This window comes from Acomys minous (assembly GCF_964271855.1).
Source record: "Acomys minous genome assembly, chromosome: 6".
NCBI classification, from domain to species: Eukaryota; Metazoa; Chordata; class Mammalia; order Rodentia; family Muridae; genus Acomys; species Acomys minous.
In genome coordinates this window covers 59,865,770-59,878,076 of record NC_140487.1, presented here as the reverse complement: position 1 = coordinate 59,878,076, position 12,307 = coordinate 59,865,770, and the positions used below count along the sequence as shown (strand labels likewise).

General features: G+C 46.8%; 1 protein-coding gene across 1 annotated transcript; it reads left to right on the top strand.

The window, feature by feature from the left end:
* The first annotated feature begins 3,339 nt into the window (after positions 1-3,339).
* On the top strand, positions 3,340-9,727 carry GIMAP6 (GTPase, IMAP family member 6). The gene is made up of 3 exons (XM_084784841.1): positions 3,340-3,579; positions 6,396-6,477; positions 7,894-9,727. The coding sequence occupies exons 1-3, from the start codon at positions 3,388-3,390 to the stop codon at positions 8,526-8,528; spliced, it is 909 nt and encodes a 302-aa protein (XP_084640967.1). The 5' UTR covers positions 3,340-3,387; the 3' UTR covers positions 8,529-9,727.
* Positions 9,728-12,307: the final 2,580 nt, after the last annotated feature.

Below are 12,307 nucleotides of genomic sequence, written 5' to 3'. Positions count from 1 at the left end.
TTGGTAGGATTTCCTACTCAGGGATTGGTGGATTTTTGTTCCCATTTTTCACCTAAAATTAGCATACCCTGGGATGGGTCCTTAGGATGGGCTGGAAATGACCTTTGTGACAGTTACAGAACCTGGACATGCTGCTCCAACAGAGAGGTCTGGGAGGGGCCTGGCTGCTGGAGCTCCTCAGGCAGGGTCCTGCCACATTCCTGCCATGAGGGTTTAGAAAGTTGACTAAGTTTACACAGGGAGTCCATGGCTAGGAAGCCAGAACTACAGCTTGGGCAGGCATGGATAGCCAAGGGAGGGTGATGTAGGGATTCTGCAGCTGGAGTGGGGGAGAGGAACAGGAAGGCCAGGGTTACTGGTGCTAAAGGTGGGGGTGAGAGAGGGTTGACTTGGGAAACCTCTTGCTGAAGAGGGAGAAAGCGAAACTGGGGGAGTTGGAGGAGAGGGAGCTGTGGGTTTAGGCCTGTAGAGCAGATGCTCATTAGCCTGATGGAAATGGGGCATGAATCATCCTGTTGAGGCTTCAATGCTGAAAGGAACTGAGTAGGGGAAGAGGAAGAACAGAGAGAAGGCTGGGAGCAGAGGTAAGAGAAGGCTTGGATGGAGGGGCTCTCCTTCTATTCTGTGATCGCTTGCAATAATAGCAAAGGCCCCTAATAATATCCTATGAGCAGCTCAAGAGGATCAGATGTTGGGGGATGGTCTGATGTATTTTGATGCTAATTACCGTTTACTGTCCTGTGACTTACCTTTTGCTTAATAAAAAGCCATCCCACCTGGACAGGGCAAAGGAGAGAGGTGGGGCTTAGAGAGGAAGGAATTCTGGGAAGAAGGGTCACCACCAGGAGAAGGAGACCTGGGGAGAGGAGAGGAAGCTGCCATGGGTTAGCTGGAGGAGAAGCACATGGCCCATGGCGTAGACAGAGAATCCGGCCCAGATGAAGAACATGAGCAAGTATATGGGATTATGGATGGGAGGTAGCTTAATAGAAGTAATTGGAAGCAGATGGCGTGGGATTGAGGCAGGGATCCCATGCCTGAGGCCCTACTGTGGAAAGTAGTTTAGAGGATTGATATCTGCCCTGCCCCAGGTTAACTAAGGCTATTGTAAATTTTAACAAGTGTCTGTGTGTTAATTGATTGCTAGCCCGGCCTACAGATAATACTGATAATAAAGATAAAATTTAAAAACAATAATCAGAGCTCCTTCCACCACCTCAGGTGTGGGTGCCACAGTTTCTCAACCCAACATCAAGGCGGCCACTTGCTTTATATTGCTCTCTGTTCTTTACTTTCATAATAACAATTATTACCAAAAACTAAGTAAGGACCAGAGAGATGCCTCAACGAGTTTATATCATGCCAGGCAGTGGTGGTGCATGCATTTAATCCCAGCACTCAGGAGGCAAGTTCCAGGCTAGCCTAGTCTACAGAGTGAGTTCCAGGAAAACCAGGGCTACATAGAAAAACCTTGTCTAGAAAATTAAAGAGAAAAAAGAAAAAGAAAAGAGTGTATTCTACTTCAGAAGACCGGAGTTCTTTTCCCAGCACCCAAAATGTGCTGCCCACAACAGTTTGTACCTCCAGCTCCAAGAGATCCAAAACCTCTGGCCTCTACAAGCACCTGCATTCATACACACACACACACACACACACACACACACACACACACACACACACACCACAGACACATGCACAAATACATACGTGCATACATATAATTAAAAGTATAAGTAAAACTTTTTTTTTACTTTTTCATCTTCCTCTTTATTTAAAAATTTTTTATTAATTTATTCTTGTTACATCTCAATGGTTATCCCATCCCTTGTATCCTCCCATTCTTCCCTCCCTCCCATTTTCCCCTTATTCCCCTCCCCTAGACTGTTCCTGAGGGGGATTTCCTCCCCCTGTATATGCTCATAGGGTATCAAGTCTCTTCTTGCTAACCTGCTATCTTTCCTCTGAGTGCCACCAGGTCTCCTGCTCCAGGGGACATGGTTAAATATGAGGCACCAGAGTACATGTGGAAGTAATACTCCACTCTCCTCTCAACTGTGGAGAATGTCCTGTCCATTGGCTAGATCTGGGTAGGGGTTTAAAGTTTACGGCCTGTATTGTCCTTGGCTGGTGCCTTAGTTTGAGCGGGACCCCTGGGCCCAAATCTGGCTATCATAATGTTCTACTTAGTCATCAGGGAAATGCAAATCAAAACAACTCTGAGATTCCATCTTACACATATGAGAATGGCTAAGGTAAAAAATCAAGCAACACCACATGCTGGCGAGGATGTGGGGAGAGAGGAACACTCCTTCATTGCTGGTGGAATGCAAACTAGCACAGCCACTTTGGAAATCTATCTGGTGCTATCTCAGAAAACTGGGAATAGGGTGTCCTCAAGACCCAGCTATTCCACTCCTTGGAATATACCCAGAAGATGCTCCAGCACACAACAAGAAAATTTGCTCAACCATGTTCATAGCAGCCTTATTCATAATAGCCAGACCCTGGAAACAGCCTAAGTATCCATCAGTAGAAGAATGGATAAAGAAACTGTGGTACATATACACTATGGAATACTACTCAGCTATTAAAAACAAGGAATTCCCAAAATTTGTGGATAAATGGATTGAGCTAGAAATGATCATAATGAGTGAGTTAACCCAGAAGCAGAAGACTCAGATGGTATATACTCACTTATATCTGCATACTAGCCCAAGGGGCATGTCCCACGAAAGCCTTCACTTACCAAGAAACTGTGACAGAGGGGAGGACATCCTATTGGGACTCTAGATGAGAGAAGCATGGGAGAATAGCAAAGTAGAAAGATCCAGAGAGTCCTAGAAGTAAACCTTTTTTTAAAGTCAGTGAATTCCAGCGCCTGGGAGATAGGCAGGCCACTCTCTGAGTTGTGGCTGGGATGCTTTACATAGTGACACCTTGTTTTAATAACCTAGTAAAAGTTTTATTACTTAGTTATGTTCAATTTCCTTATGAATGATCAAAAACTTGGGACATAGCTAATAATTTTAGAAGATTCTCCACACATGGAGTCTCCACAAGACTGAGTTTTCAACCCTGTTCCAGGAAAAGACAGTTATAAGAAGGGTTGGTGGAACATCACCTTAAGCATTGGGCTCAGCTGCAAAAGGTGGGGCCAGGGGTTTGTGTCCCAAGACATCCTCACCAGAGACCCACAGCCTCCTCAGCCTCTGAGCCTTGGTACCCTGGATCACGGTCAAAATAGCCAGGGCACTATATTCCTTTAAAATTCTTCTTTTAGGCTGTAAGAGGAAGTGACTGGCTTGTGTTTCTGCTCATTTCCTGTTTTTCATGTCGCAGTGAGCTGCTCTTTGAGGACAACTCTTGAGCACAGGTCTGGATTGAAAGATGGATTGGCCTTCCAGGCAAACCCTTGGGTCCATTGGCTCATATGCTGTGAAATCTTGTTCCTGGCTCTTCTGTTCAGTTTCTCGAAAAGTCTGCAATTTGGCGCCATCAAAAAAGGCAGAAAATTCACCAGAACGCAATGCTTCAGGAGACAGGAAACAGAGCTGTTCTGGCCTGTCAGCCGGCTCAGGGGTAGGTCCCAGTATGTGTGTATGTTTATAGGTATGTGTGTGTGTGCTGTGTGTCATGTTTGGATCTGTGTATGTTTACATGTGTGTATATGCTGTTTGTGGATATATATATATGTGTGTGTGTGTGTGTGTGTGTGTGTGTGCCTTTGAGTGTTTGAGGATTATTACTGTTTATAAACATTTGCATTTGTATATACGTGTGTTTACATGCCATGTGATGTGTGTATGTTGTGTATAGTGTTTGTGTTATATATGTGTATGAACATGATATATGTATGCTTGTGTAATGCTAGGCATATACTAGTGGCCCCATCTGAACATATCTGTTCACTTGTCCACATGTTTGCATGCGTGTTTATGGGTGTGATACACTGTGTGTTTATGTATGTGTCACATTTGGATGTTTACATGTCTTTACATGTGTGTGTTGTTTGTATATATGTATGTGTTGTATGTGTGTGTGTGTTTTCAGCTGTATACATGGCATGTGTGCTGCATGTACACGTTTGTGTTGGTGTGCATGTGTCTAAATGTATGCACAGTGAGTGTATGCTGGATAGCATTCTTATGTTTTTTTATTTAAGCTTATTCCATAGAATGTATTTTGATAATGTTTTCCCCCTTCTTTCCACCTCCTTACTGTCCAAACTTCATGTTCCCTCTCTCTTAAAAAATAAAATAAAAAGTTAAGAACCTGAAAATCAAAACAAACAAACAAAAAACCCAATGAGAAAAAACCAGAAAATAAAATCAAAAGGCCTAGAAAACAAAATTTTCAGTTGTGAGCCCACGCCCAGCCACAGACAGGTGACACAGAATGAGATCAATGGCATCTTTGTTTGGGGCGTCCTCATCCCATCATGCTTGTTGGGGGGTCACGGCTTCCGTTCTGAGCTGTTGTGTGCCTCCTCTTTGTGTGAGCGCGTGTCTGCATCTACATGTGCTTCTCATGCTTCTGCTTTGACTCCTTTGTTTGCTTGCTTGCTTCTTTTGTCCTATTCTGGTGTGTTTGTTTTTGCTTTACCTTATTTTATTATTTTTCTTTATGTACCCTCCCCTCCCCCCTCCAGAGAGACAGAGAGGGTGTGGCTTCTGATGGGAGGAGAGGCAGGGAGGATCTTGGGGGAGCTGGGGAGGGGAAACCATAGTCAGAATATATCCTATGAAAAACATCTATCTTCAATAAATGAAAAATAAGAATGGAAACCAACAAAAATCATGGAGGTTCTTTTGTGTTATCCATATATTTCCATGTATGTTACATATTTTGTACATTCACTTGAGTGTTTATAAACACATGCACACATACTCATGTGTATGTGGGTGGCTGTGGAAAGAACTGCAACGCAGAATCCCGGAGAGCTTTGTGCTCCATGGTGACCTTTAAGATTAGTGCCTATTACTTCCTCTCAGTGGTGGGAACTGGACCCAGAGTCTTGCACACTCACAAGCATTCTCTGAGCCATGTCACCACCCCCCAGTGGCCAATACTCCCTGGGGCATTTTTGTGAATTTCCCTCTCTTTCTGACAAATATAACAGAGTGATGCAGCCTCTGTTCTCTGGGCTGGATATAAAAAGGCAGAGTGTAAGCTGTGTGTGTGTGGCACTGTTCAGGGAAGGGACAGAGAGGTTCCAGGGCTGAGCTTCCTTCCTCTGACAGTGCTGTGGGCACAGTGATGGGCCTGTAACTCTTGCCCCCGGGGTGATTCCTGCACTCTCTTCGGCTTCCTCTGCTGTGAACTGTTTCCTGTCAAGGCACCCATTCTCCAAGGAATGAATGAGGTCAGTGAAGAAGCACTGCCTCAGTTTCCACCAAGGATGAAAGGAGGCTAGGGACAAAGACTCGGGGTCTGTAGTTTGTAGGCTCCTGGGCCATAGATGCAGGAGGCACAGAGGCAGCCAGCGCAGTTGGAACGCTGCTCATGCCAGGATACAGCTGAACAGGTCTGAGTGAGGCTACTGGCCTGGCCAGCTTCTGTGCTCTTACATGGAAACCAGCAGACTTTCTTCAGCTCCCTGCACCCACATGCTAGCCCATCAAGCCAGACCTCTGCTAAACACTGTAAAAGCACATCATAAAGCCGCCTCTTCATGGGTTCCCACTAGCTGTCCCCTGGAATTCAGAGCCAATGGAACAATCTTCTAGTTAAGTAGAGTAGAAAAGCCAACAGTGCTGTGAAGATGAGTCCACACCTCTTGGGCACCCCACCCCAGAGCCTTCGTCTGGGTTCTTTAATATGGTTGTGAGGAACCCTGGAATTATGGGAACATCATAGACCACACAGTTCTCTTACCAACCCTGCAGGGAGCATCATCAGTCTGGTAACATCATTGCAAGCTCTTGAAATAGAGGACAGTTTTAGCTCAGCAATCAAGCACCACTCTGTCATCAGAGTGGTGTTGGGAGTTCCTGGCTGGGAAGCTATGGCTCTAATTTTCAAAGAGAGCTACAAGTCTATCTATAACAGTGGATATATTGTGACATTGGAGGAGCAGATCTCTTTAAAATAAGGCTATATGTTGCCCTGTAAAGATACTGTGGCCTAGGCAGTGTAAGCATTCTAGCCAATGAATGACCATGTCTCCCTTGCACACCCAGGGCCCAGTTCTCAGCAGGATTCTGTTTTGCACTTTGAAGGTCCCTATGGCTGCCCCCTTTCCTGCAACTGCTGAACACAGCCACTCACTTTCAGCCAAGCTGACTCTCAGTGCTAACACCTAGATGGTTCTTTCTAGACTAGAGACTACACACACACACACACACACACACACACACACACACACGATCATTTTAAAAATGTGCTGTTTTCTATAGGTGGAAGAAGAATGTGAACACAGTCCCGAGAAGAACCCCACAAGGCAGTTGCCCCTGGACTCTGCACTAGGACTCACAAAAGGTACACTAATTTCCTAGCAGAGGTGAATCAGAGAAGCGCAGATGGGAATGCTGGTGTACACACAAACATGGGAGCACACACTGAGTGCTTGGTGAGGAGGTGAAGACCTCAGCACAGAGCTTTCCCTACTGTAGTCAAAACAAAGCAAAGGCCTCTTCTTTACACCCAAAGAGCTAAGGCAGAGAATCTGTGACAGGTGTGATAGCCACAGGAACTGAGAAATGTCAGGTGCAGGGTAGAGTTTTCCCCTCTAAGATCCCCCTGAGAATTGCATGCAGGTCACTGACATGATGAAAGTGGCCTTTACTCGGAGCTCTGGAAGTCAGTAGTCCTTGTGTGGGTGATGAGCTGGACCTGATGTGTCACATTGATTGACAGTACCATACAAGCAAGCAGAATGTCGTCAGTGGCCAGTGGGAGGGACTGGGCACAGCCTTCTCAGATTCACCATTGCTGCCTAACCTAGGGTAATAAAACTTAGGAAGGGTATAAACCTACCCATGTTTTCTTTCTAGAAGAATCTTTTCTGATTCATTATATTTTAACATTGTTTTTTTTTCCAACGTGATTATTTTCTCTATGTATTTGAAGGGCCTGGGCCACCAGAAAAGGCCAAGTTATTCTACTACACAGGGCTATCACCAACACAGGCTAAGCTTTTTTCACTTCTTAGTGGAAACAAAGTCATTACTTGAATAATCTCTTCTCTGCATCTCATGATGTATTTAGCTTTTAAGTGTGAGCTCCAGTGGCTCAGACAGGAGCTACCCTTGGGCCCTCACTGTGTTTTGGCTAGGCAAGCAGGAAACGACATCCGACTGTCCATACTGAATTGAACCCCCATGAACCCACTCAAGTTCATTTCTATAAGTTGGAAAAGCTCAAGAGAACCAAGATGACTGCAGGTCAGCCTGGGGTGCAGGCCTGCAGAAGCTGATCCCATGGGTGCTGAGAAGGCCTAGAAAGCAGAGCCTAGCTGTCTTTGGGAGGGGTCATGCTCTGTAATCTGAGAGCCACGAATGCCTCCCATGGGGCCCACTCTTGGACAACTGTCATTATGTGGTTTGGGTCTTAGCACCTGCAGATCAGGGAGAAGGGCATTCCCTTCCCGTCCCCCAGCCCCTGTGTGCTTAAAAGTCTTGGCAGTGGGTTATGCAGTGTTTGGTTGGCATCTGAGTCTTCCTTCTCGGATGGTGGCTATGATGTCCCTCTTAGTTGAATGTTCACTTCCAGCTTTTAGGACCCAGGCTGAGAATGTGAGCCAAGGGCAGACTTCAGGGACAGGTGCTGGTCTCTGCAATCCTGCTCATCCTAAGACCCTATTTCTCAGATACTGAGGCTCACGGGCTCCAGTAAACAGAGGATTGGTTCTAACTGTATTTCCATCTGGTGTTTTCCTTTGTAAAATTCTTCCAGGTCTGCAGAAGAAAGAGCTCACCCCAAAGAGACTGCAGCTCCTTCTGGTTGGGAAAACAGGAAGTGGGAAAAGTGCAACAGGAAATAGCATCCTTGGCAGACAAGTATTTGAGTCCAAACTCAGCGCTAGACCAGTGACCATGACATTCCAGAAAGGGAGCAGAGAGTGGGAAGGGAAGGAGCTTGAGGTGATTGACACTCCAGACATTTTGTCACCTCACCCTCAGGTGACAGCTGAGAAGATCTGCGAAGTCTTGGCCTCACCAGGGCCCCATGCAGTGCTCCTGGTGATACAGGTGGGCAGGTACACCCCAGAGGATGAGCAAGCCACCAGGCGCCTTCAGGAGATCTTCGGAAATGGGATCCTGGCGTACACCATTCTGGTGTTTACCAGGGTGGAAGACCTGGTCGGGGGCTCCTTGGAGGAGTATGTCCAGGAGAACAGCAGTCAGAGCCTGGCTGAGCTGGATGTGGCCTGTGAGAGGCGCCATTGTGGCTTCAACAACAAGGCTCAAGAGGCTGATCAGAAGGACCAGCTGACGGACCTTATGAAGAAAATCGAATTGGTCTTGTGGGAAAACGAAGGCCACTGTTACAGCACGGCACTTCCAAGTGTTCCCAGCAAAGCAGTTTAACCAAATAGCAAGGTTCTGAGGAGAAAACTCTTAAAGTGTTCTGGTTGGAAAGGCTGTCCCAGGAGCAAGTGGCCTCTGACAAGTCCTGGCAGTACCTGTGGGAGAAGGCATCCATAGGAGCCCAGGCTGGCCACAGGAAGCGTCTCAGTCAGTGTTCTTTGGCTGGAAAAGACAACCAAGGCAACTCTTACCAGAGAAAGCATTGAATTGGGGCTCGCTTACAGTTTCAGAGGTTTAGAGTATGGCAGCAGGCAGGCCCACAGGGTGCTAGAAAAGCACCTGGGAGCTCTATGTCTGGATCCCTAGGCAGCAGGAAGAGAGAGACTCTGGGCTTGGAATAGGCTTGTTGAAACCTCATCGCTGGTCCCCTGCCCACCTCCAGGTGACATACTTTCTCCAGCAAGGCCATACCTCCTAATCTTTTCAAACAGTGCCACACCCTGGTGACCCTGTACTCAAATCTACGAGCCTGTGTGGGTCATTCTTGTTCAAACCACCACAAGGAGACTATCAGCAGCTGTACCCTGTATCAGTCCTTGTTGGCAAATCCCTCTATCTTCCCAGAGAACTTTCCAGTCCCTAGATCAGAGTGTCAAGTGTGGTAATGGAGTGAGGCCTCAGTTAAGGTGTGGGGCAGCTTCTTTCTGAGCACACAGACCCCCCTTAACCTTGGCCAACAGTACACTGCCCTCATGTGGGACTTTTGTCCTGCTGGCATCATATTCAATGTTCTGTGTCAATACTCTGCTGCAACCAGAGCTGCTGGACAGCAGGACTCTGCTGTGAACGTTTTGGCTCCTATGTAAGCGTGTTTCTGTTTTCATCTCAGGTGTGGGACATGGGGGTGCTCCAGTTTGTCCACAGCTGATAATTGTCTCCTGAGAGGGCATGTGATGTTTGTCATCTGTGAACTACCTGGTACAGGGGCAAGGTCTTAGCTGGGATAAAAGAGAGACCTAGAGAGACTGGGGTCTGAGAAAGAAGGCGGCTGCTGGTGCTTCTCCCTGAGATCTCCTGAGATAAGGATTGGACTTGCCCCGAGCAACCCAAAGACCCTAAACAGCAGGAAGTAGCTAAGGAAAACTAAGCCCCCCTCCCCACTAACTTTCTCTCCAGCTGTTACTGGGATGTTGGAAAGGGTTAAGGTGAAAAAAGGAAAAGAGATTTAAGGAACTCAAAATAAAAATACATTAAAAACATGCAAACAGGACTGATTCTTTCTTTTGTGTAAACTGCACAGCTGCCTAGCCAAGGTAGTCAGAGTTGGTACAGCCCAGGGTTGGCCATGGACCAGAGAGCTGAGCATGTCTTGGACTTCATTCTTACCTATAAAGAAGCACAGGGACTGTGATTATTAAGATGTCTGTCCTGTGTAGTAGGTAGAAAATGACAATGACCCAGAAGAGAGAGGCCGTGTTTAAATGTTCTTGGACAATGAAAGTTATTTAATAGGCTGTGTTCCATAACTTTGTTCTAACCACTGACTGACTTTTAAGCTTTTGAGAGACTGCTGCAATGACCACATATGCACAATGACTACTTCTGAACATTGTATGTCTCTCTTGCTGTGGGGTTGCCAGGGGCAGGGCCGCAGGGGCGGGGGTGGGGGGATGTGTGGGATAGTTCCTCCCCTACTTTGTGAGCTATACAGTTGGCCCAAATGTATAGGAGCAGACCACCATGCACATGCAAGCCTCACAACAAAGCCACTTTACTCTCTTGAACCATAACAAACAGGCCCACAGGCACTTCCTATGGGTTAGAATGAGTGAGGTTGGGATAAGAACTGAAGAAGCCAGCCTTGGCCTAGGAGAACCTTACCCCAGGCTGCAGGATGTGGGACGGTCTACATCTGCATGGACTTGGCCCCTAAAGTCCAGTGCTCCCTTCGCCCATGATCCTGAGATGGGGCAGGCCATCTTGTTATCTGCCCTTTTATTCTTTGGGTTCCATCGCCCAGGTTTAGAATTAGCTTTGGGAACATTAGAAAGCAAATATTTTCACTGTAACAAGAAGCTCTTTTACCTTGATAGGAGTGTGGGTGGGTGGGAGGGGGGGAGGGTCTGCTTATGTAAATGAGCTGTGCAGGAAGATCAGTTGGAAGGGTGAGCAAAGGGAAGGGGGTCTTGACAGAAGGGACCCTGCAGAAGAAGGCAGTGTGCTTCATGATCACACATGGGGAGCCTGGGTTTGCCAAGGACACAAGGATGCCTTCCTGGAGAGATGTCCCTACAGATAGGGCTTAGACAACAAAAGAAGGAAACAGGATATTGGCTGGGAGCTCTCAAAGGAAGCAGTGTAGCTAACCATACAGGCTGTCAAGTCAGGGATAGCTGAGCATCTGGGAGATTTGGGAAAGCTGCTGGGAGTGAGGCCAGCTTGGCAGGAGCTCACAGCAGGGGTGGGGGTGGGGTGCAGACCTCCATTCCCTCTTCTCCTCCTTCAGCTGTGCAGTGGAGGCTCTAGTTCCCTTCCCCACAGAAGGCTTGGAAATGGGATGGTGAGGGCTGCATGGGGATTGGCAGGACTCAGAAGATGTGGCCTCAGCTCCTGCTAGCTGCTCATCTGCAGGTCTGTGTCTAATCTCTGCTGTCTGACTGCAAAGAGAAGCTCCTAACTTCCCTTGCACAGGGAAAACATCACAAACCACTTCTTTTAGCAAAGGTCAGCAATGGCCCTGGTGTGGAATGTTGCTGGGAAGTACCTGATAAAGGGGTCTGGGTTTCCTTGTGTTGTTTTGACTTTCCCCAACAGGAAACAGATTGCATCCCCTCCCCGGGGTCTTAGCAACCAGATATGACCAATACTTTCACTTCCTTGCTTCTCTCCTTCTGCCCCAAGGAAGCCCCAGCACTGAGAGTTGGGCACAACGAATGAGGCATCTTGATATCCCCAGACTGCATGGATCGTCTACCTGGAACAAGGCTCTTTATTACAGCTGAGCCTTGCACTTTGTAATACTATCCCAGGATACAATGGATCTATAGGTTGGGTGGATATAATCTATTACTTAGCAGGGAGGGAAAGGACTCCTGAGCAAAAAGACTATCCTTTAAAGTCTTAAATGGGCTCATTTAATCCCAGCACTTGAGAGGCAGAGGCAGGCAGAACTCTATGAGTTCGAGGCCAGCCTGGTCTACAAAGTGAGTCCAGGACAGTCAAGGCTACACAGAGAAACCCCATGTCCAAAAACCAAATGAAATAAAAATAATAAAGTCTTGAGAGAGCTCATTCAGGTAATGACTGCTACAGAACCCACTGATAAAACTGAAGAAGACACTGTGTCCTGTAGTTGTCAAAACACTGTTAATGTTTAAAGTCCTCCTAATGCAATAGTAGCCTTTCTAGGAATAGGGCTTTGAGGAAGCCTCAAGAAAGCTACTTTCAGTCAGCAGTGAGTGCCCAGAAAGAATGTGATTCATTTTCTCATTAAATGATTTCATTTAAACCTGAAGGGCATGTTTAACCACAAACTGAAAATTGAACATTGTTCTTTCTAGGTATATTTTATTCTTTCTAGGTATATTTTATTCTTTCATACTGTTCACCCATTGCATTTGGGCATGTGTGAAGTGAATGTTTGACAGTGTTAAAATCAGTGTAGTTTGCTCTGTTGAGCAGCTCTCTATGGTGGTCATGGGCACTCTGTGCAGGTCTATGTGGTGGTCATGGGCACTCTGTGCAGGTCTATGTGGTGGTCATGGGCACTCTGTGCAGGTCTATGTGGTGGTGATGTGCACTCTGTGCAGGTCTATGTGGTGGTGATGTGCACTCTGTGC